General features: G+C 36.3%; 3 protein-coding genes across 3 annotated transcripts; 2 read left to right on the top strand and 1 right to left on the bottom strand.

Annotated features, from left to right (window-relative positions):
• Positions 1-1362: 1362 nt before the first annotated feature.
• LOC121412093 lies at positions 1363-1746 on the top strand. Its single transcript, XM_041605001.1, has one exon. It carries the CDS (start codon positions 1363-1365, stop codon positions 1744-1746), a length of 384 nt encoding a protein of 127 aa, XP_041460935.1.
• Positions 1747-4156: 2410 nt separating this feature from the next.
• On the bottom strand, positions 4157-10748 carry LOC121411530 (nucleolin 1-like). Its single transcript, XM_041604307.1, has 5 exons — positions 10604-10748; positions 8802-8863; positions 8240-8425; positions 6792-6886; positions 4157-6075 (listed from the first exon to the last, which is right to left on the bottom strand). Exons 1-5 carry the CDS (start codon positions 10660-10662, stop codon positions 5839-5841), a joined length of 639 nt encoding a protein of 212 aa, XP_041460241.1. The 5' UTR covers positions 10663-10748; the 3' UTR covers positions 4157-5838.
• Positions 10736-21900, top strand: LOC121411531 (prefoldin subunit 5-like). Its single transcript, XM_041604308.1, has 6 exons — positions 10736-10905; positions 12869-12971; positions 16642-16673; positions 17185-17259; positions 18583-18688; positions 21281-21900. Exons 1-6 carry the CDS (start codon positions 10825-10827, stop codon positions 21352-21354), a joined length of 471 nt encoding a protein of 156 aa, XP_041460242.1. The 5' UTR covers positions 10736-10824; the 3' UTR covers positions 21355-21900.
• The last annotated feature ends 1134 nt before the right edge of the window (positions 21901-23034 follow it).

Here is a 23034-nt window from a genome sequence, read left to right as displayed (position 1 = left end):
GTTACAAAAGTATCATTTATTGTAAATGAGCAATGTGTGTTCATCATTTACAGAGACGTCAATGCAATTTAACAGCATATTTTCTTCAATATCTTTCAATAGAACGATCATTTCTTCCCAAATTTTGCTTGAACGTGCAACATACAAAAGGGTGTTTCAGAAACAACAATAACTCAACTGATGTGTCTCTTGCTTCCTTTTGCCAAAGATGGGCAGTATAGTAATGGACTGATTGTAGACAGACTAAGATAAGACCATGTGGGATGGGAAAGTAGATAAAGCGGGTGTAGACCAACTGGCAATTTACCCATTTTCCCAGTTAATTTGTACTAAAAACCAGGCTCTTGGTATTGATTTTAATGTTTAATTCAATTTCAGATTAGATTACAATGACTTACGTTGACTAAATTCCTTGTCTACTTACAATAACAATCATGTTCTCAAAGACTTTAAAGCCAGAGTATAACCAAAAAACATGCACAAGACTTTTCTCTTACGAATCTTTTTTAATGAGATTTCGAGTGACAATTTGAATGATGTAGCATCTGGTAAATCACATCACGTAATGGATAAGAGATATCATGAAACATGGTTCAACAAAAAGATCACAAACTATTCACAAGATAGTATGTTTAATAGCCATGAATGGTAATCAACAACTCGAAATGTGTTCAGCAGAATTCAACAAAATAGTTACAAACATGTGATTCGTCCATCACTTTTCATGGAAATCCAATTGTTTTGGTAAGAAGCTGAATAAATGAGAAAATTTAATCCTTCAGAAAGGCTAAATTAAAGAGAAGATTAAACTGGAAAAAAGGGATTTGTTTTGGATTAAACACCATATAATTATTTTAATGTTTGTTTTAATTATCTATCTCAAAGATACCATAGCAAATTTTTCAACACGTCAATTTACAAGAGTGCGCTATCTTCAGCATCAGATTTTTCACGTTCATGAATTAACGGAGGTGCTGCAGTTCGTCACCTTTTATGTCCAAAATTCAGCAATGTTCATTTGTGTCCCGTCATAGACGTAAGTTTCGTAGATTAATCAGATAATAGGGGGGATAATGTGTTGATTATATAATTATGTCAAGAAGTCAAAGAGAGGTTCTGGGAGAGGTCAGTAGCAGTTTGTGCAGATATCTCAAAAATGTACCACAGGGTGCTGATACCCCGTGTCTGATCAGCAGTACACAGGTTTTTATGGAGAGATTTGCAAGTGAACAGAAAGTCTGATGCGTATGTGATGCAAGTCGTGACGTTTGGAGATAAGCCGGCTTCAGCAATGGCGCAGACAGCACTAAGACTCACCGCAGAAGAAGGGCGTGCTCAGTCTCCAGACGCTGAAGAGGTAACATGGATGACATCTGCACATCTACAGATACGATAGAGCAAGCTAAAGCCTTAACCAAGGACATTGACATGATTCTCCCTGATGGTGAGTTTAAGGTGAAAGGCTGGACTTCCAACATACAGCTAAAAGGTCCAGAGGTAAACAAAACGGAGAAAACTATGATGGAAAGTCTAGCAAAGAAAAAGGTGCTAGGAGTCTTCTGGAATAGAGAGAAGGATAAGTTCTCTTACAGAGTGAAAGTTGACAAGTTCATGGATAAGAGACTAACCAAGAGAATCATCCTCAGTTGGCTTGCCCGAATCTTCGATCCGATTCGCTATACAGCACCGTTTGTCATCCGGGCTAAGATTGGACTACTGCAGCTATGGGAAAATGGCTATGACTAGGATGCAGTTCTTCTAGATGAATGTCAAATGGAATGGAAAGATTCTTTCAAGAAATGGAAGAGCTCAAGGAGGTAACATTTGAAAGATGTCTGACTCCAAAGGAGGCAGTGGGTAAGCCGCTGCTCTGTATCTTCAGTGATGCTTCGATGCATGCCTTTGGAGCATGTGCAATCCTGAGGTGGGAGATGGATGATGGAGGCTACATGACTAGATTTGTGGAAGCAAAATCACGAGTGGCACCACTCAAGCCACTAACAGTTCCCCGCCTTGAGCTTCAGGCTGCAGTTCTTGCGAGTAGGTTATATAAGATGATATTGGAGGAGCTGAGGATTGAAATTGAGGATGTCATTTTAATGACAGACAGTACGATTGCCCTCTCATGGATTAGAGGTAGGGCGAAAACCTTCTAGACGTTTGTTGCAACAAGAGTGGGAGAAATCCGGACTAGTACAGACCCCAGCAAATGGAGACACATTTCTGGAGAAAGTAACATAGCAGATGTGTTATCAAGAGGACTGAAGGCAAGTGAGCTTGTGGGGTCATGGCAACAGGGTCCAGACTTTCTTCAAAAGTCAGCATCTGATTGGCCTGACGAAGTCAAGGTTCGTGAGGACCTTCCTGATGTTGAGGAGAGGCGATACAAGAAGACAGTTCTAAATGTGTCTCGGAGTTATCATCTAATTGCTTACGAGAGGTTCTCTAACTGGAGGAGACTGGTCAGAGTAGTAGCATTGATGATAAAGTTTGTGAAGAAACTCAAGGCCAGACGGCAGAATCAGGAAAAAAAGACCAGTATAGAGATTACGCCTACAGAACTAGATGACGGGAAAAGTACATCATCAGAGATGTACAAAATGGCATGGAGTCTCGGATCAAGAAAGGAGAGCTGAAGTCTTTGAGTCCATTCATTGATGACTACGGTATCATACGGGTTGGAGGCAGGATAGATAAAGAGATTACGTCATTCGAGCAGAAGCATCCTGCCCTGCTTCCGTATGGACATCATGTTTCAAGACTGATTACTTGTCATGTACATGAGACGAGTCACAGTGGAGTTGCTGCAACCATGGCAAAGATAAGACTGAAATACTGGATTCTTCATGGTCACAAACTTGCCAACAGTTAAGTATAGATGAACCAGATGCACAGTGTTTCAGTACAAGACAGAGACCAAACAGATGTCAGACCTACCAAAAGAGAGATTGGCCCCAAGTACACCACCATTCCAGTTTACTTCATGTGACTATTTTGGACCGCTAACGGTGAAAGTGGGACGTTACAAGACATCAAAATATTATGGTGTGATATTCACCTGTTTGAACACTCGCGCTGTTCATCTGGAACTGGCAGTGGATTGTAGTACGATGGTGCTAAGACGTTTCTTCTCTATCAGAGGACAACCAACAATGATCATGAGCGACAATGGTTCATAGGTGCAGAACGAGGACTAAGGAAGATGACGGAAGGACTGTCTGACAACGAGCTGAAGGACTTTTGTGCAGAGAGGCACTACACGGAAGTTTGTAACTCCGGGGGCACCACGTCAAAACGGGTGCGCCGAATCCTTGGTCAAGAGTTGCAAGCATGCATTGAAAAGGGCGATAGGTGATCAAGTGTTGTCGCCTTTTGAACTGTATACATGCTTAGTGGAGGTATCGAATCTTGTCAACCAAAGACCTACATGTATCAGCCGACTTCCAACTGATCCAGACGATGGCAGCTATATCTCACCGAACGACATGCTTCTAGGACGAGCTTCGGGGAGAGTAGCGCAAGGCCCATTCTTGAAGACGCAAAATCCAAGACACAGAGTGGAACTGGTTCAACACATTGTAGATTCTTTCTGGCAACGGTGGACAAGGGATGTTTTGCCATTGTTAGCTCCAAGAAGGAAGTGGAATGTTTATTGGCGCAATGTCTGCGTTGGGGATGTAGTAATGCTCGCCGACATGAACTCTGTACGCAGCAAGTGGACAATCGCTCGCATGATTGAAGTTTACCCAGGTGACGACGGTAAAATGCGGAATGTGAAAGTAAAGACTATGAACTCTGAATATCGTCGCCCAGTAACCAAGTTAGCAGTAATCTACCCTGTTGAGGGATACGAAGATTAGTACATAAGGACTAAGTTTTGAAACAATTTATCTGTAGCGTGAATTTGGCTGTTTTTTGGTTTCAGTTTGTAATGAGGACAATCCCCTCATTGGGCGGGGAGGATGTTTTGGTAAGAAGCTGAATATATGAGAAAATTTAATCCTTCAGAAAGGCTAAATTGGAGAGATTAAACTTTGGAAAAAGGGATTTGTTTTGGATTAAACGCCGTATAATTATTATAACGTTTGTTTTAATTATCTATCTCAAAGGTACCATAGCAAATTTGTCAACATGTCAATTCACATCATGGCAGCATCAGATTTTTCACGTTCATGAATTAACAGAGGTGCTGCAGTTCACCACCTTTTATGTCCAAAATTCAGCAATGTTCATTTGTGTCAGATAATAATAATTTCCTAGCTTATAACAATAATGGGTGAAATTCACTGTTTCATGGAATCTCCCACGTTGACCCTCTTTTCAGCCTGGGCTTGTCACTGGCAAAGAATTTTAAAACTTTTAATATTTAAGGAGTGCTTTACAAAGAATTAAGTCTGACTGAAAAATGCAGTCCAAGTTATGAGTTGTATACTGGTATATCACATCACCACATTGATCAGTTCAAATTCATAAAACACATTTAAGTAGGACTATTAGTCAAACATAAATCTTTGTGAAACACCCCAAGAAGTAGACACACTTTGTTGCACATGAACTGGAATACCAATCGTATTTTGTATCAAGCTTCAAGTACTGTTTAGTAGCAAGATTTGAATTTCACCAGCCCTACTATCACGATCAGTTATTAAACTGTCCACCACAATCAAATATCAAATGATCAATTGATCACATTCAATATTTTCTGAAGCTTTGGCTGAAATAAACACATCATGGGGTAGATCCAGACGGCCGAGACACAACAGATTTGAGGGGCTGACTATTGTTTACCAAAAAAACACTACCCCTGTAATGGTGTTGTGTCCTACCCGGCTTGGCCCGCCACTGGACACTGATGCATTGGAAGAGGAGAGGTTCAGAAGGAGTCGGTTAGGATTGATCACTCAATGTGACCCTACCCCTTTGACCCAGGAGAGTTAGATTGAAGCCAACACCCCTTATGATTGGTTAACAATCCAAATTTGGAATTAAACATATCAATTGATGAGAAAATATGGAGCAAACTCCTGTCCAAAGTTCTAAATGGACTTATTAAAACTTAATTGATGATTTTTAACATTTTATCCCTCTCCACATGTATTAAAGCAAATTCAATTTAGAACTCTAATTACATCAAAATAATTGAACCATTCTCTACGCTTCAAAAAATATCCATAAAAATTTTTATTGTTCAAAATAGACATGAAATACTCTGAAAATTTGCTTTGCCCAATTGTGGGCCTGGCAGCTGCTGTGCAGCGCCATATTGATGAGGCTCTATCCCTTAATCATTAAACGGCAAACAGGGTAGCAGCAACTCACATATTTAAACGTCTATTGGTCTGACACGACCAGGGTTTGAACTCCCAACCTCCTAGTTGTGAGACAGACGCCCTACCAACTGAGCCAACACACCGGTTTCCCGCATATTCGGCCATCACTGTATATTTAAGGCTTGCCATTATTTCTAATGTTGACATTAGCATTTTAATAGTTATTTTCAACCTGAAAGAATCATTTAATTTTTAAATCTCTAAAAAATTTGCACAATATGGTTTTATCTAAAAATGGGTCAGAGCCTTTTTTTTTATTAAGGAATGTCTGTGTTATATGACATGTTGCTTTACTGCAATTTTATGTCTGAAACATTAATATTTCCCATTCTTTGAAATATTTCCTAAAGCAATAGCCAATATCGGCTATTCATTGAAGTTTCAATGTGCAGATAATTCCAATATCATTTTCATGACCATGCAGCTTACGCCATGACAGCTCAGGTTGTAACTCCACGATGATTCTTCCAAATAAAGTCTATTGTCCATGACGACACCGTTTCAAAGGTCACCTCTTGCCTTTGTTGAACTTCTGTTTCTTATTACCAGGGTGTGGTTTGGATGATGGTATGCACATAGCACCCCCTGCAGCGTCTCCTTCCTTGAGTCCACGAAAACGAGCCATCTCCTCGTTCTTACGCTTCAGGTTTTCCTTCCGGAAGAGACTGGTACCACGACCGGGAGAGGTGATCTCAACATTGATGGGTCTCCCATGAAGTTTACTCAAATGCATTGCTAACGCATTCTGAAAAGCAGACAAAAAATTTTATGTAGCATACCAATGTTATAATATTTTTTTCAGTTCATATCAAGGTTAATTTGTCTTTGGATAGAGTTGTATCTCACAGAATAAACAACCTGAAACCAATATAAATTGGGAAATGCAAACAGACATTTTATCGTAATGTATTCTTGCCAGACCACTTCAAAACAATAAATGGAATATTAAAAGAATATTGATACTGTGTTTCTTGAAGATAAACTCTGGTACGGGTAACAAAAGAAAATAAGATGTTCACAGAATTTGAACAAAACTTACACAGAATTATAAAAAAAATAAACAAATGATATCTGCCACACATTTTTTCAGGCATACATATAACTTCAGAGTAATGAGCAAAGGAAGATCATAAAAATATTGAAAAAATGCTTTTCTGTTTAGAGTGTGGTCCCACATGTGGTTTCCTGTGTTAGCTACACCATGAAAAACATGTGGTAATGAATTCATTTCAAGCAAGCTAGAAATACTAAAAAAATTGTTGTTCTAAATAAGCATTCTGGCATACAATAAACACTTCAGGATTGTTTCCAACCATTTTCCATCAATAGTAGATTTCTAAACCAGAACTCGAACTTAGCTTTAAGTGAATTGAATGACATAAAACATTTCATGAAATAATGTACCCCACAGAAGAACTGATATTCATTGTTACCAAGAAAGGGAATAGATATTCAACTCACCATGTATGATTTGTTGTTTTTAAATTCAATGTAGCCAAATCCTCTAGATTTACCAGTGTCTTTGTGTGTAGCTAACCTCACAGACTTCAATTCACCTGCCATGTGAAAATGACAAATATAAAACATTATTAATGCCAATAATGTAATCCAAATTCTATATTGCTATGATTTTGAATATCCTACTTTATTAAAAATTCAATTATTACATCATTCAGACATTAATTCAATATTCAGAAACTGTTAAAATACTTGGTGTTTATATTCAGTCAAACTTAAAATGGGATAAACAAATTTCAGATATTATAAAAAGGTGTAACAAAAAATTGTATATGTTCAGACTTGTCAAACAATATAAACTCCCTACATGTATGTCAAACCTTGTTCAAATTTACATTGGATATATTCGTCCAATTTTGGAGTATTGTGTACCGGTTATCAATGGAGCACTAACTGCTAAACAGGTTAAGGACTTAGAAAAAATACAAAAAAAAGTTTGCAAAATAATTCTTGGCTCAGAATTTATAGACTATGAAAATGCACTAACAAAATGTGGATTAGAATGTCTTGAAAGAAGACGAAAAAGACTGTGTTTGGAGTTTGCTAAACCTCTTTTCAAAAACCCTCACTGCAATAACTGGCTACCAAAAACAAAAAATGTCTCAATCTCATTAAGGAGTGTTCCAAACTTTGCTCAGTTAAAATGCAAAACAGATCGCTTTAGAAAAAGTGCAATACCATATTTCATTGATTTACTAAATTCTAAATAAATTTTTACTTTCATACCCTTCAAATCAACTCAAATTTTTGCCATTGTTTTAGTCTCCATTTCAATCCAATTGATATTTGAAATTTTAATTGCCTAATATTCATCACTTTTTATGTTATATTGTATTTCTTTTTTCGTTCTATTTTATTAAATTTAATGAATTTTTATGTACACTTGCTCTTTAAAATTTATTCATTATTTATGTACATTGTAAATTGTTTGCTTTTATCCATGACTTGTGAACGTTTTATTGTAAACATGTTAATTTCAGCCTTCTGGCTTTGTAACATGTATTGTTTTTATACGAAATAAACCATGATTGAATTGAATTGAATTAATTCAATGGGACATACTGCAAGATGTTTACTGAATGAATCCCCAACTAAAAAAAATATCTAACTACTAACTACCCCCCCCCCCCCCGCACCCCATCCAAACCGTTCAGTTGAGCTTTTTAGGCAATGTTCATTATGTTTTTTTTTAAGTGCACACGCTGACATGAATAACACATTATCATTTATTTGATGCAAGATAAAAAAAGCTATAAAAATAAAATGTTTTATTACAATAAAATCCAATAATTAATGTCTTCCTCAGGGCTGTGCCGAGAATCATACTCCAGCCTGCAATGGTGTAGTCAGGCAACTTAGAAGACAACTCGGCCACAGCAACGCTTTCTTACCAGCTTTAGAGAAGTGTTTGGTTATATCTTCTGTTGTAGCACTGTATGGAATCTGACCAACAAAGAGCACATAAAACTTCTTGGTTGAAGTTTTTCCGGAGGCCTTTCCCGATTTCTTCCCTTTGGTTTCCAGGGCATCCACACTCTCTGTTTTTACAGGAGGCTTCACAGCTGTTGAACTTGATCCTACGGGTGAAAATATGCATTATTTATTTAAAATTAATTGATTAGACTCTAAACTATTAATATTGGATAAAATTTGATTAGGAAAAACCTGATGGTATGGTAAAATCATAAATGGGTATTTCCTAGTGCAAACAAAACGTTACGCAGACAAACCATATGAAATTTGAATAAGTTCACCAGTTTTAGGGCTCAAAATACTGGTACCTGGCAAAAGAAAATTATAACTGGCTGCACTTTCAAAGCTTTCTTTATGACCAGTCTCTGCTCAATTTTCCATTTTTACTTATGTATACATTTTTTCATCAGTATGGGAAGGTGGGGGGGGGGGGGGGGGTAAGGGTACTGAATGAATATGAATCATCAAATTACGACTTGCCTGTGGAATCATCTTGTTTATCTTGTTCATTCTGCTGATACTGCTGATGCTCACTCCACCATCTTTAATTTAAACAAAGTATTATTATTTAGGACAATTTACAAAATCAATTCAGTTAAATGACACAATGAACTGTAATCTGTATAGTATAGATGTATTAAAAAAGGGTAGACCTTAGTCTTGAGGACTAAGTGATGTTTTTTTATTATATCAAAAAACATCATCATTGCGTCCTCAAGACTAGGTAGACCTACTACTAAACTGACTTGAATTTTACAAAAAATATCTACCAAAACCAAAGTGTTGACTAGCTTCAGGAGCCAAAATGGCCAACGCTTATGCAGTTTCTCACCGGCTGACTTCACAACGATTTCCCAACAATTGTTTGCAAATGTCATAGCAAGTCTCTCAATCACATTTCAAGGTCAATAAACCCACCACTTTTCAGATTATTGTGATCGGGAACTGCTGTATTTTGGCTTTGATCTCGACATCATCGTTCAAATTCTCAGACATCGCATTGCTTGGACTGGGATTGCCTATTATTTTTATATTGTCTGAAGTTAGTAACCAAAAACATGCCATTATGCAGTGAACAAACAGGTTAGCTGCAAGTTCTGGACGCTAATTTCATTCCAAATCAAAACTACCGTGATATTCAAGCAAAGTGAAATCTGAATGAAAATTTGACAATGACCTCGTCGAGAGTAACCAAAATACAGACGTTCCCAATCGCGATATTATGAAAAGCGCTTGGTACGCTTACGTGTGATTGAGAGACTTGCTAATTTGCGAACAATTGAATTAGTTCTTTTAATGTTAACTATATAATAGTGGTGGAGAAATTCTCTCGAAGTTGGCTGGTGCAAAACTGCATTAGTCAACGGCCAGGGCTAGGCATTAATTCAACTTAGTGCGACATGCCGTCAAAAAGACCAAATCAAATGACATGACATTTCATTATTTCTTGAAGTTGAGGCTGAGCTTTATACTGCCTAGGCTAGGAAGAATAACGAATGAAACATTTATAGGCCTAGGGCTAGGCTTTACACAACAGTAGAGGCGCATGGCCAATATTGGAGACTGTCTCCAATGTGGGAGATTATCTCCAATATTAGAGACTTTTGTGAAGAATTTGGGTATCCAATTTCAAAGAGTCTCCAGTTTTGGAGACTAATTTCCTTTGTTTACATTTGCGGCAAAAGGATTACCTTGGTGGCAAATAAAAATGTGAAAAGCAGATTCCTCATAAAAAATTACCCCTTTTCACCGTCTACTTTAAAAATTTACCGTCTACTTTTGTTTTGAGAAGGATTTTTGTTGTCAATCACATACAAAACAAATGGGCTTCTGACCTCAGTGAGACAAAATTTTGGGTGGAAAAAATCATGGTTTTGTTGGTGTTGTTTCTTTTGTCCTTTTGCAAAGCAAGGCTCCAATGTGGGAGATTGTCTCCCCTATATTCTATTGGTGGAGAGTCTCCCATATTGGCCGTGCGCCTCTACTGCACAAAGTCATAAACAACTAAAAAATTCCCATTTTTAAAAACATTATTAATATTTTTTAAATATGTGTAAACTATGCAATGCTGCATGCTAGACACACCACCAACATTGCCATTGACATCGCATTGCATTATTTATGTTTAAAAAAATTACATGTCCTACCAGGTCCAGGCTTACTTACACAAAATTCAATATGTGGTGCTTGGTCTTACTCTTAGATTATTTTTGGAAAAATCATGATCGGTGATTGACTTGACTGGAGTCTTGGAAAAATATTTAAAGTATATTGTTACTTACTGCATTCTACGCTCCTTTCTGGACTTCACAGTTTCGGATTTAGCACCGTTTTCTGTCATATTTGTGCTTGGTTGTCTCGCTTTCGTAGTAATTTTGAATTGACGGTCACATGTGCGCGGGTTGTAAATTGAGTTATTATCACCGTTTCACTCTCAATCACTGATGACTTATTAGTTCGTGTTGCAGTTTTATTTTTACGAGTTGCGATCAAAGAAATAACCATGTCTGAAGGAGGGCAGCAAGTGGACCTAATGCAGCTTCCGATTCCACAACTGAATGGTCTTAAAGAACAGCTAGATCAGGTAAACTTTCGATTTTTTTAATGACTTGAACAAGCACTTACTCGCGATAGAGGCCAATGCAATATCTGACGCATGCAATTTTAATACAGGATTATCCAATGATGATATTCACAATTTCGTGATAGAACCGTTGGAATTATACAGGAGTTAAATCATCATTGATGACACATTGATTGAGCGTGGTTTGCAATGAATGTGACTGAGTGGTGGAAAGCATTTGTGGGGGGGGGGGAGAATATTTGAACAGCTTTATTAAATGAACTAATGATAAACATGAATTTATTGGTCAAATCGTGACAGCTGGCATGCCGTTTGTTTCGACTTTGTCTCTGACTTAAGTTGAGGTGAGGAGTTTTTACATTTTTTTTTCTTTTTTCTCTTCGTAAACAGACAGCTCGCTATCGTCAGTCATGCAGCCACCATTAGGGGGCCGGGGGTTAACAATGCAAAAAACAATTGACGGGCCCATCGATTTTTGTCTTTATTCCATATAAATATATAAAAATAACTGGACCAAAATAAAGATTAAAAATTCTGTTTTGGCCTGAAAGTTGGCTGAAACGCACCAAAACAGGAAAAAATAAACTTAAAAGGGGGAAAAAATAGTGACTTATTTCGGCCCTTGCGCAACTTTTACTTCTCTGGTTGATTCGAACTTAATACATAAACATATGGCCATTGAATCCCTGTAATATGTACAGATTGAGTTAGAACTTCGGTCTTTGTAATTGGTGAGTGGAGCCAAAGAAGTTCAGCGGAATAACCAACTTAAGGAAACCAAAACCCAAGAAGAGAAGCAATCTTATAGGAAAGAGAAAAATGAGAGGAACAATTTAAAGGACAAGTCCACCCCAAAAAAACTTGATTTGAATAAAAAGAGAAAAATTCAACAAGCATAACACTGAAAATTTTATCAAAATCGGATGTAAAATAAGAAAGTTACATGGCATTTTAAAGTTTCGCTTATTTTTAACAAAATAGTTATATGAACGAGCCAGTTACATCCAAATGAGAGAGTTGATGACATCACTCACTCACTATTTCTTTTGTATTTTATTATATGAAATATGAGATATTTTTATTTTCTCGTCATTGTCATGTGAAATGAAGTTTCATTCCTCCCTGAACACGTGGAATTCCATTATTTTAACATTTTGTGCTTCAGGCAAGGAGGTCCTAATCGTCAAATTCTTAAAAATTGAAATATTGTATAATTCAAACAAAAAAAACAAAAGAAATAGTGAGTGGGTGACATCATCAACTCTCTCATTTGGATGTAACTGGCTCGTTCATATAACTATTTTGTTGAAAATAAGCGAAACTTTGAAATGTCATAACTTTCTTATTTTACATCCGATTTTGATGAAATTTTCAGCATTGTGCTTGTCTGATTTTTCTCTATTGATTCAAATCAACATTTTTCTGAGGTGGACTTGACCTTTAAAAAAAAGTTTCATCAAAATTGGTTATGAAATAAGCAAGTTATGCACGTTTAAAAAGTCTTGCTGTACTTTCAATGGGGATCCTTAAATTGGCAAACATGCTTCAAAATGGCTGCTTTTGTGGACAACTCTCCATTTGTTTTGTACACATATTTTCAGATTTTCCCCTTTATTTTACACATTATCTCCTCCTGACCTTTACAAATGTGGCGTGAGTTATATTTTCCCATGACTTATGTTGTACTCAGAAGGAGGCAAGATGCAATTTGAAAGAAAGTGGCTATGATAGCAACTCTTGCTGGAATATCACCTTTCATTGGAAGAGTCGACCAAAAACAAAACTTTCAATGTTGTCATGGTAGTTGACCCCGGTAGTTGACATTCCAGGAAGACGTGTTATCATAGCAACTTTTATGAAATGGTGCACCCTCTGCACTGCAATTGGTAAGATTCAATTAGTGACTTGTCACCCTTAATGAGAAAAAGGGGGAAATTCATATTTGTCTCTCTTTCTATTGCAGGAGGTGGAGATGATGCAGGGTTCTTTGCAGCAGCTCAAGATGGCCCAGTCTCGGTTTATGGAATCATCAGAAAGCATAGCCAAATTAAATTCTGATAATGAAGGTGAACTGAAAATAGAAATAATAATAGTACAGTTCTTAATAGACGCATATATACATTATAAACATCAAAGAATATTAAATCATAGATTGAACCGAACTTAGTTAAAGTATACACACGAAGAAAATTCACGAAAGTGATGATTATAGACAAATTATATATGGATGGAAAGGTATTGTCTTTTTATACACAAATTTGTCACTAAAAAGTCTTATAGATGTCGTGGAAATGCAAGAAATGAAATTATTAGACACCCTTCTCAGCCCCCCAGACGGACAAATCACGCAGCCGAAAACGGTCGAGAATAATGACGTCACACGATCGATGAGCTCATCATCTCTCTGTGCATCATGCACTGAATCACCTTACTGACCTGTTCAATATCTTCCGAATTTACCGTTTTCTTCATGTAATGTGATATTCAATTTCTGTTTTCGACAACTTCAGACCAAACGTGAATCAGAACTGTGTTCCTTTGCCCGTTTTTATTGAATTGTGGACTGTAAAGACCGATTTTGTCCACTGCAGTCGTCATTGTGTTGCTCCACTCCAGTCAGTGAGTGAGTGAGTCGCTGCCCAAATAATATAAGTAGAGAATCTAATCAAGAACTTGAAAATCAAAAGCAGCAATTAAGAAGTATGATTTAATAAATACAGGACTGAATAGAATCTCCATAAAAATAAAAAGAGAAAAAAGAGCTGGTAGGAAGGCTTATTATAATCACTCGCGTCGCGGGCAGGTTCGTAATCACTCGGGTCGCGTTCGAAATCACTCGGGTTTTGGATTTTTGGCGATTTTTTTTATTTTTGTGTCGTCTTATTCTTCTTCTCCTCCCTGTTTTGCTTCGACTTTTTTTTTACCTTTTCTTCTAATTCTACATTTCTTCCCTCTTTCTCTTTTTCATCTCCCTCTTCCCCCTTATTCACCCCTTCTTTTCTCTTTCTTCTCAGTTTCCCCCTTTATTCTATCCTTCTCTTTCTCTTATTCTTCTACATCCTCCCCTCATTTTTCTCTTTCAGTTTCATTTTTACTCCCTTATATTCTCCATCTTCTTTTTTTCTTCTTCTTCTACTTCTCCTCTTACTTTTCTTATTCAGCATGTTTTTCCTCCCACATTTCTACGTTAGTGTAGAATAATTCACAAAGAAAAGGAGAGAAGCAAGATAAATAATGATATTATGAAATTGTAGCACCTCTCTATGCTTTATAAAGGATACCACAGACTTCAAAAGAGATCCTCCAAAGCAAAATCGAGAGTAGCCTTTCCTCCTTTTCCTTCTTTCTTCATTCCTTTTCTCCTTTCTTTCCTTGATTCTTTCTTTCTTTTTTTCTTGATTTTTCCCCTTTTTCTCCCTCTCTCCCTTCCTTTCTTTCCCCCTTTTTGAGGGGAGCCCCCCCCCCCCTGCTTCCGCCGCCTATGGCTCTAAGGTTTAATTTGGCGTGCAATATGGCCTAATTTACGTGTAGGAATCATTTCACCTAATGAAATAGTGAATGCTTCTTCAGCCTCAATCATGAATATTTTATATGTCATTGAAGCCCTCGCTGGCGCGCTCATGTAGGTGTCTAGAGAGAAAAGCACAGCAAAAAAAGTAAAATACGACTTGCACAAGAATCTTTTTAAGTATACCGTATACCTTAGAAGTTCGTGTGTTTGTGACCAATAACTTCAGTTCAGTACCGGTACCAAAATCGAGTGTGCGGAGAGAGAAGTACATGTTGGTGTAAATGGGAGATAACGATGTGGGATGTAAACAAAATCAACAGAAATCAGGTCAAATATGTGGAATGTGATTATGTTAATACAATAGTCAGATTTTGCTTGTTAGTTATGTTAAAACAGTAGTCGAGTACATTTATTTAAGGCACTTAAATGCCGGCTTAAAACGAAACTCTAATTTCAAATTCATTTTATTTTCCCAGCATGTTTGTCCCATTGAAGACCCCGTTAGAAAAAAAATTGCACCGAATTAAGAAAAAATCGTCCAAAATCCAAAACCGAGTGATTATGAACCCGCCCGCGACGCGAGTGTTTATAATTAGCCGGTAGGAACGGGGAAGGAATATAATTTAAAAAAATCCGAACCAAAAAAAATCAGAGTTTCGAACCAGGATCACCGCACTCATAAAAAAACCTGTGTGCGTACAGATTTGTCCATAGACCATGTCTCTATCTCTGCCGGGTTCATAATGATATATAAACAAAGTGCGTTCGCTGCTGTTGCCTCGCAATGCTTCGGCAATCCAACTGCAATTCCAATCATTTCGCGATGGATATTGCCGTGTTTTTTTGTGGTTCCTGAACTTGCTACGTAATTAAATTTCATAATTTTTATTCAGTCGTGAAGACGAATGTCTATGCTTTATATTGATAATAATATCAATGTGGTGCAAGCATGATTTCTAAGTGAAAATATGCTTTGTTTATTCACGTATATTTCTTGAAAACAAATAATTTTTTCTAAGCTAAATATCGGTTACCAAAATATGTTAAATGTGCATTTCATTTTACTGTTCAGAAAATTCAAACTTTTATCTATGTTATAAGACCAATCTTGAGAGGAATAAACAATTCTAAGAGCAAAAAACGCTGATTGGAAAGATCGTCTTCAATGGGCTGCTGTCAGCTCAGCTGCTCACTGCTCTTGGTGTGACGTCACTCAGCTGGAGCTCGCCAGAGGACGGACGAAGGCAGAAATATGCCATGAAAATAAGTCATTTTTGAGAGCTGATTTCTGCAAACTCTAATCACTATTTCAAAAAGTGAAGTTATATATCTGATTAGTAATACTTCCCCTTTACAATGATGACCACAAAAAGTCATTATAAAATACTTCTGATTCTTCGGTTGTGTACTTTAAACATTCTGAAAGAGGTGGGTCTTTAATTGTACTTTGAATTGCTCAAGGTGGGTAATATGTTGTAACTAGTCGTCGGTAGAAAATTCCATTGTGTTGAAATCTGTTTTATTTATTTATGCCTCCGCCCATTTTGGGCTGTGCTTGAGGTGTTTTGTTTTCGGGTTGTCCGTCCATCTAAATTTTATTCTCACGATAACTAAAAGAAAACCATGGGATGGATCAACTTGAAACTTGGCTCATGGATGTGTTGGAGCCTGTGATCCAGTGGCATATGCATGGGGGTGTTTACAGGGGTTCACCCCCCCCCCCCCCCCTTAATTTTTTTAATACCTAAAACCCCCTCCTACATGTAAGAATTCAATTCCCCCCCCCAAAAAAAAAAAAAAAAAAAAAAAATGTAATGACCTGAAATTGGTGGTGAAGACCCTTCTTTCTTTTTTTGTCAACATTTCATTCACCTTGACCCCCCCCCTAAAAAAAAATCCTGCATGCACTACTGTTGTGATCTGATTAGATTTGGGGGTATAAAGTTAAAAAAGATAGAAATGGAAAATATTTCTTGAATCTCACATCTTTAATCTTCATTAGAAATAATCATATTGCCTATTCAGAGTGTAATTATTACTCTACCTGCTCTGGAAATGTAGCCAGTTTTCTCTTTGTCATTACATGTATATTCTATGTGATTCATTATGTGTATAAAAATAAACTGAATAGGTGTATGTATACATCTATGGATTAAACAAGTAGATGTGTATATAACTGGATAAATTATCATTCTATATTTTTGTTGGTATCTTCAATTCTACAGGAAAAGAGATGCTGGTTCCACTAACATCATCTGTATCCTTTATCTTATCAATCTTTTTTTGTTTTTCAGTGAGTAATTTTTAGTCTAGGCATAGGCCAAGTTATAGTTAAGAGTTAAATCGTACTTTTGTTAAATAATGCATGCTCAATTTGATTTGGGAATCAAAGTCATGCATAATGTTCTCTTTGGGGGCAGGGCTTTCAGTCAGGAATATATTCACTATATTTTGCAAGGTATAAAAATCTTTTGAATAAATAGTAGAATTCAAAACTATTTAAAATTGATAATAGTTATTTCTAAATGTGAGAGGGTTGTGATTATTTACATCTTAGAGATGTGCTCCTATTCCGCCAACCAAAAATAAAGAGTCCATGCAGATGAATTAGTTTTTTTTTTCAACATTAGCTCAAGTGTTATTTTCATCATCATACAACCTTCCACCCATTCCTATATGATAATTTGAATATTGTATTATTGTTTTCTCTTTCATATAACATTCTTCTGGTTTTGTGAAAATTGTTCCTTGATTCCTAACCTTCACAGCTCTATGTACCAGGCAAATTGCAAGATGTCAATAATGTATTAATAGACATAGGGACTGGCTACTATGTAGAAAAGGTAAGTTTTCAAGAAGCAGATACAGGTTTATCACATATGTATATTATTACTGAAGAAGGTTTTTTTTAATGTACATTATTTTACTGAGTAAATATTTGACACAATGGTCCATATTCCAAACTCTAGTTTGATTTAAACTCTGGTTTAACTATGGATAGCTGATTGTGACACAAACTTCTACCTGTAGATGATCAACAGCTCAATTCATTTAGCAGGCATGATATATTAGAATCGGAATTGTGATTTTTTACATAATTATTTTAATCAATTTTTTTTTAACATGATATCCTTTGCCTAGAACATTCTCATGTTTTTTTGCTTTTTAAAAGTCAAATGATAAAACTATCATGCAGACTCACCTTTACATCATGTAAAAATCACTTTCGATTCAAGAGCTTGTAACCCCGACCAGGGCGCCTCGGACTTTGGCGGTGACTTAGCAACCATTGGCTATTTTCAGATTTTTTCTCAGAGAGGAATATCATGCCTGCTTTAACTAAAAATTGTCAGTATTCTTATTGAATGAAAGAGACTGGAGTTGATTACTTCATATAGAAAACTTTCTAATCCTGACAATATTGCGCAGTTCGAAAATATAAAGCTAGTGATATGCCATTTATGAAAATAGCGCTCTGTGTCCAAGTCTCACACCCGGGGGGGGGGGGCCACTTCCATTCACGAGTGGATACCATGCGCGACCATGGGGTCTCGAAAAGCACCCTTAACACGTAATTTCCATATTCTGAAAATGCGCCCCTTAACAAGTATTGGCGTGTGAAACCCTACCCATAACAAGTATTGGTAACAAAACGATACTCTTGGCAAATGTTCCCTGAAATGAACCCCTAAACAAGTACAGGAATGTTTTATTGCTACGTGTCCTTCGGTCATCGGCTTTACCTTATTTGGTTTAGTACGACCCCACCTTCTACACCTCGCGCAAATCGGACTCTAAACACGAAGTGTTGGGGCAAAAAGGACATCCTTTATAAAACATTTTAATTTTGTTTTATCATCCCCGCGAATTCGACCCTAAACACATAATTTTCCTTGCGAAATAGATACCCTTTTTTCATTATTTTTGTGTTTTTGACACCCTTATCACGTTACGTATGTAACGTGCCCTATCGTAAAAAAGACATCCTTTTTACGTGTTTTTTTGGTCGCGCATGGTATCCACTCGTCAATGTAAGTGGCCCCCCCCCCCCCCCCCCCCCCCCCCCCCCCCCCCCCGGGTCTCACATTCCTCAAAAAATGAAGGTAAGAATAAAAGTTAAAGAATTAGAATTGATGTTTTATTCTTTGTTTTTATTTAATTCGCAGTCACTTGAGGAAGCTAAGAAGTACTTCAAAAGGAAAGTAGATTTTGTCACCAAACAAATGGAAAAAGTGCAACCAGTACTAATAGAGAAATCAAAGATGAGACAAGGTAAGTTAAAGGTTTGTTGAAGGTATAATGCATTAAATATCAATAACATGCTGATATTTTTTTTACCATTATCATTTTTGTCTCACCTGCGAAGCAAAGTGAGACTATAGGCGCCGCTTTTCCGACGGCGGCGGCGGCGTCAACATCAAATCTTAACCTGAGGTTAAGTTTTTGAAATGATGTCATAACTTAGAAAGTATATGGACCTAGTTAATAAAACTTGGCCATAAGGTTAATCAAGTATTACTGAACATCCTATTAGAGTTTCATGTCACATGACCAAGGTCAAAGGTCATTTAGGGTCAATGAACTTAGACCATGTTGGAGGAATCAAAAACATCGAAATCTTAACCTGGGGTTAAGTTTTTGAAATGTCATCATAACTTAGAAAATATATGGCCCTAGTTCATGAAACTTGGACATTAGGTTAATCAAGTATCACTGAACATCCTACATGAGTTTCACGTCACATGACCAAGGTCAAAGGTCATTTAGGGTCAATGAACTTTGGCCGAATTGGGGATATCTGTTGAATTCCCATCATAACTTTGAAAGTTTATGGATCTGATTCATGAAACTTGGACACAATAATAATCAAGCATCACTGAAAATTTTGTGCAAGTTTCAGGTCTCATGATTAAGGTCAAAGGTCATTTAGGGTCAATGAACTTTTGCCGAATCGGGGGTATCTGTTGAATTACCATCATAACTTTGAAAGTTTATTGGTCTAGTTCATTAAACTTGGACATTAGAGTAATCAAGTATCACTGAACATCCTGTGCGCGTTTCAGGTCATATGACCAAGGTCAAAGGTCAATGAACTTTGGCCGAATTGGGTGTATCTGTTGAATTACCATCATAACTTTGAAAGTTTATGGATCTGATTCATGAAACTTGTACATAAGAGTAATCAAGTATCACTGAACATCCTGTTCGAGTTTCAGGTCACATGATCAAGGTCAAAGGTCATGTAAGGTCAATGAACTTTGGCCATGTTGGGTTTTTTGTTGAATAACCATCATATCTTTGTAAGTTTATTGGTCTAGTTCATAAAAAGTGGACATAAGAGTAACCATGTATCACTGAACATCTTGTGCGAGTTAGAGTAGTATTCAAAGTCAGCACTGCTGCTGTATTGAACCGCGTGATGCAGGTGAGACGGCCAGAGGCATTCCACTTGTTTGAAATTTACATTATGATATGAAGTATTAATGATCTATTGTTATTTGATATTTCTTTGATTTAAACTGAATTTAATTCAGCTCTTGGAAACAAATTTTTATTTCCCCCTGAACATGTGGAATTACCATTGTTTAACATTTTGTGGTTCAGTCAAGTTTGTCTGTAAAAATTGAAATATTGTATAATTCAAACAATAAAAAACAAAGGATTAGTGAGTGAGAGACATCATCGATTCTCTCATTTGACCAAATTGTGCATAGAACTATTTTGTAAAAAATAAGCAAAACTTCAAAATGTCATAACTTTCTTATTTTACATCCGATTTTGAAGAAATTTTTAGCATTCTGCTTGTCTGATTTGCTTTATTGATTGAAATCAATTTTTTTTCCAATTTTTCTGAGGTGGACTTGACCTTTAACCTCTGGCCCCAAACAATTTAGCCATCAATTAGCTGCTTGAATTTATTTTCTGAAAAAGCCCCATTCCATTCATGGAAGCTTACTGCGAAAAAGGAAGCTAACCATGATTTTTTTTTGGGGGGGTGAGGAAAGCATGCAAAAATTCTTTTTTCGATTGAACTTTTAAGTTTTGCCCAAATTTTATGCTAAAACAAAAATACGCTGAGATATATTTTGGCCTTTAGTGAGATATGAGTCAGATAAAACAAAAAGAATATCATGCTACAGGTAGCACTAACATTTCTGAAAATTTCATAATTTATGAAAATGATCACTTTGTGTAGTGTGTATAAGCTTGACTCCTTCTGTATACTCTCATCTCTTAAAGAGTAAGTTAACGCTGAAAATTATTTTGTTTCAATAAAAGCAGAGAAAATGTCAAGGTTTGATGAAAATTCATCAAAGGATTCGTAGAAGTTATGAATTATAACATTTATTATTTTGTGACATCACAGACAAGCTTCTAATCCATATGTTGTGTGATGTAGATTATTTTAAAATGTTTTTTTTGTCTAAAAAAAATTTTAAGTAATTTTATTTTGCGGGGGATATTTCATTAGAAACATCATTTTCATACCCCTTTCTTTAAGAAAAATCTTTTTATACACCATGTTTCTTTTAAAAAATGGAATTTATTTATATTGCGTAATAGAGCAGGAATTTCTCACATGAAATCACTCATTAAAAACTTTTTGGAAAAAAATCATAGCTTTTTTTTTTCTTATTCTCGGATGATTATTCATAAAACTTTCACCATTATTTTCCCTTATACTTCTGCTTTTATTAAGACCAACATATTTTTAGGGTGAACTTCCCCTTTATTTCTAGGTATTGTGTTATTCCCTGGCTGTAGAATATTGTTTTAAATGTTTATCCTTTCAGGTCACTTTTTCTTGCTATTTTCAAATTGATAGCTCTAAATTTTATTGTGTGGCTATGCTTTCTTTTACAGTTGTGACAGAAGTGATGAACATGAAGATTCAAGCTCAAATGGCACAAATGCAATCACAGCAAGCAAAATCATAGGAGATCAAAAGAGATGAGCTCTTTCTTAGTGTATAAACTATTCATTTTTATAGGTGTTACATGTCATTTTCTCCCTTATGCATCTTTAGTGACCCGTGCCCACTGAATGCAGTCTAGGGCCTATTGTGGTTCAATATTAAATGAAATATATGTATATGGATATTAGTGTACGATGAGAATGTTGTAGCAGCAATACAAATGCGCTCAAGGTTGTGCCATAGTCTCCAGGCACAGACCTTCAATTTCTCATAGTGCACAATACAGAGTCTGAAGTAGTGAGACTAGATTCTCTCAGTCATGTTTTGTGGCTGTCTCTCCCAGGCAGAAAGTTTGGAGCCTAGTCTTCACTCTAGACTTGGTAGGCTATACATGTAATTTGTTTTGAAAATTGGAGTCTGTGCGTGCAGACTACTTGTAGGTGTACCATACAAGGTTCAACAAGCATAGTACTCATAGGGTTTGTATTAGGCATATGAAATTTGTCATTAGAAATGTATTCCTTATGCCTTTATGTAGCCTCAAGTGAGTAGGGCCCCATAATATGAAGCTTAAAATGTGGGATTGGATCCTGCGATTGATTGCAATGATTATTGTGTGATCATTCTTAGAAACTAGCCCCACAATTATTTGCTAAGTTTTATGTTATTGGGCCCGGGTAAAGTTTGGGATAGAGTAACCCAGATTGGATTTAGTAGCCTATGACAAATGCCACTATAAGGCCCTTGAAATACACCAATGTAAGCTTACTGACATGCATTGTACATAAACAGTAAATGTTTTGTTTAATCGGTCTACTTTTGTAAAGCAACCACTGTAAGGAACTTTGTCTCAAGTCCTTGCTGCATCTTTTCTCAGATGCTTCTTATAATGAGAGGCTTTTCCATATTTTCTATTGTTTGCCTATGCTGAAATATAAGGTATTTGAAAAACTGCTTTGGGCAAGGTGCCTGTTAAAAGGTTAAGGAATGTAGTTGCAATACACAATGATTTCATAATGAAGTCTGTAATGTCAAGGTCAACTGTCATCATATCTTTGTAGATTTAAATGTATATCTACTCTGTGAAATCATGAAATCTAAGCAGAAAAGTGACCACACTGGGGATCACCAACATAAATAACCATATGTGGGGAAGCATATTATTATTGCTTGGAAAAGACTTACTTCTGGCTGGAATATTACACTTGTTTTTTTTTTTATATTTCTCCGCAATTACATATTTTCTACCAGAATAATCTGGCACATATTTTTTATTCAATTATAAACACTTTGGTGGTCATTTTATGGAACTCATTCAGATCCTACCATAACTGGCATTTATGTGTAAATAATGCTGTCATATTTAGACATTTTTGTTCTCACGTCAAATGATTCCACCATGTATTCCAAACAACTATGTATTTACTGAACCCTATGGCTATGCTGTGTTCGCTTTAGTATATTGATGGTAATATATTTACATGTATGTACTGCTCACGAATTATGTCTTCTTAAAGTGGGCATCTCTTCAAATATTTGGAAAGAATGTCACTTTTAAGAATCAGTTTTTGTGCTGATCTTCTGTTTGCTATTGATCCTTTCCTATAACTCATGCAATTCAAAATAAAAATTATGATCACGGTCATATTTGGGTATACGTTTAACTAATACCAACTGAATTTTGAGGTACAATAACCAGAGG

Source organism: Lytechinus variegatus, chromosome 3 (genome assembly GCF_018143015.1).
Source record: "Lytechinus variegatus isolate NC3 chromosome 3, Lvar_3.0, whole genome shotgun sequence".
Classification (NCBI taxonomy): Eukaryota; Metazoa; Echinodermata; class Echinoidea; order Temnopleuroida; family Toxopneustidae; genus Lytechinus; species Lytechinus variegatus.
Note: the sequence above shows the minus strand (reverse complement) of the source record. Positions and strands in the feature narration are given on the sequence as shown.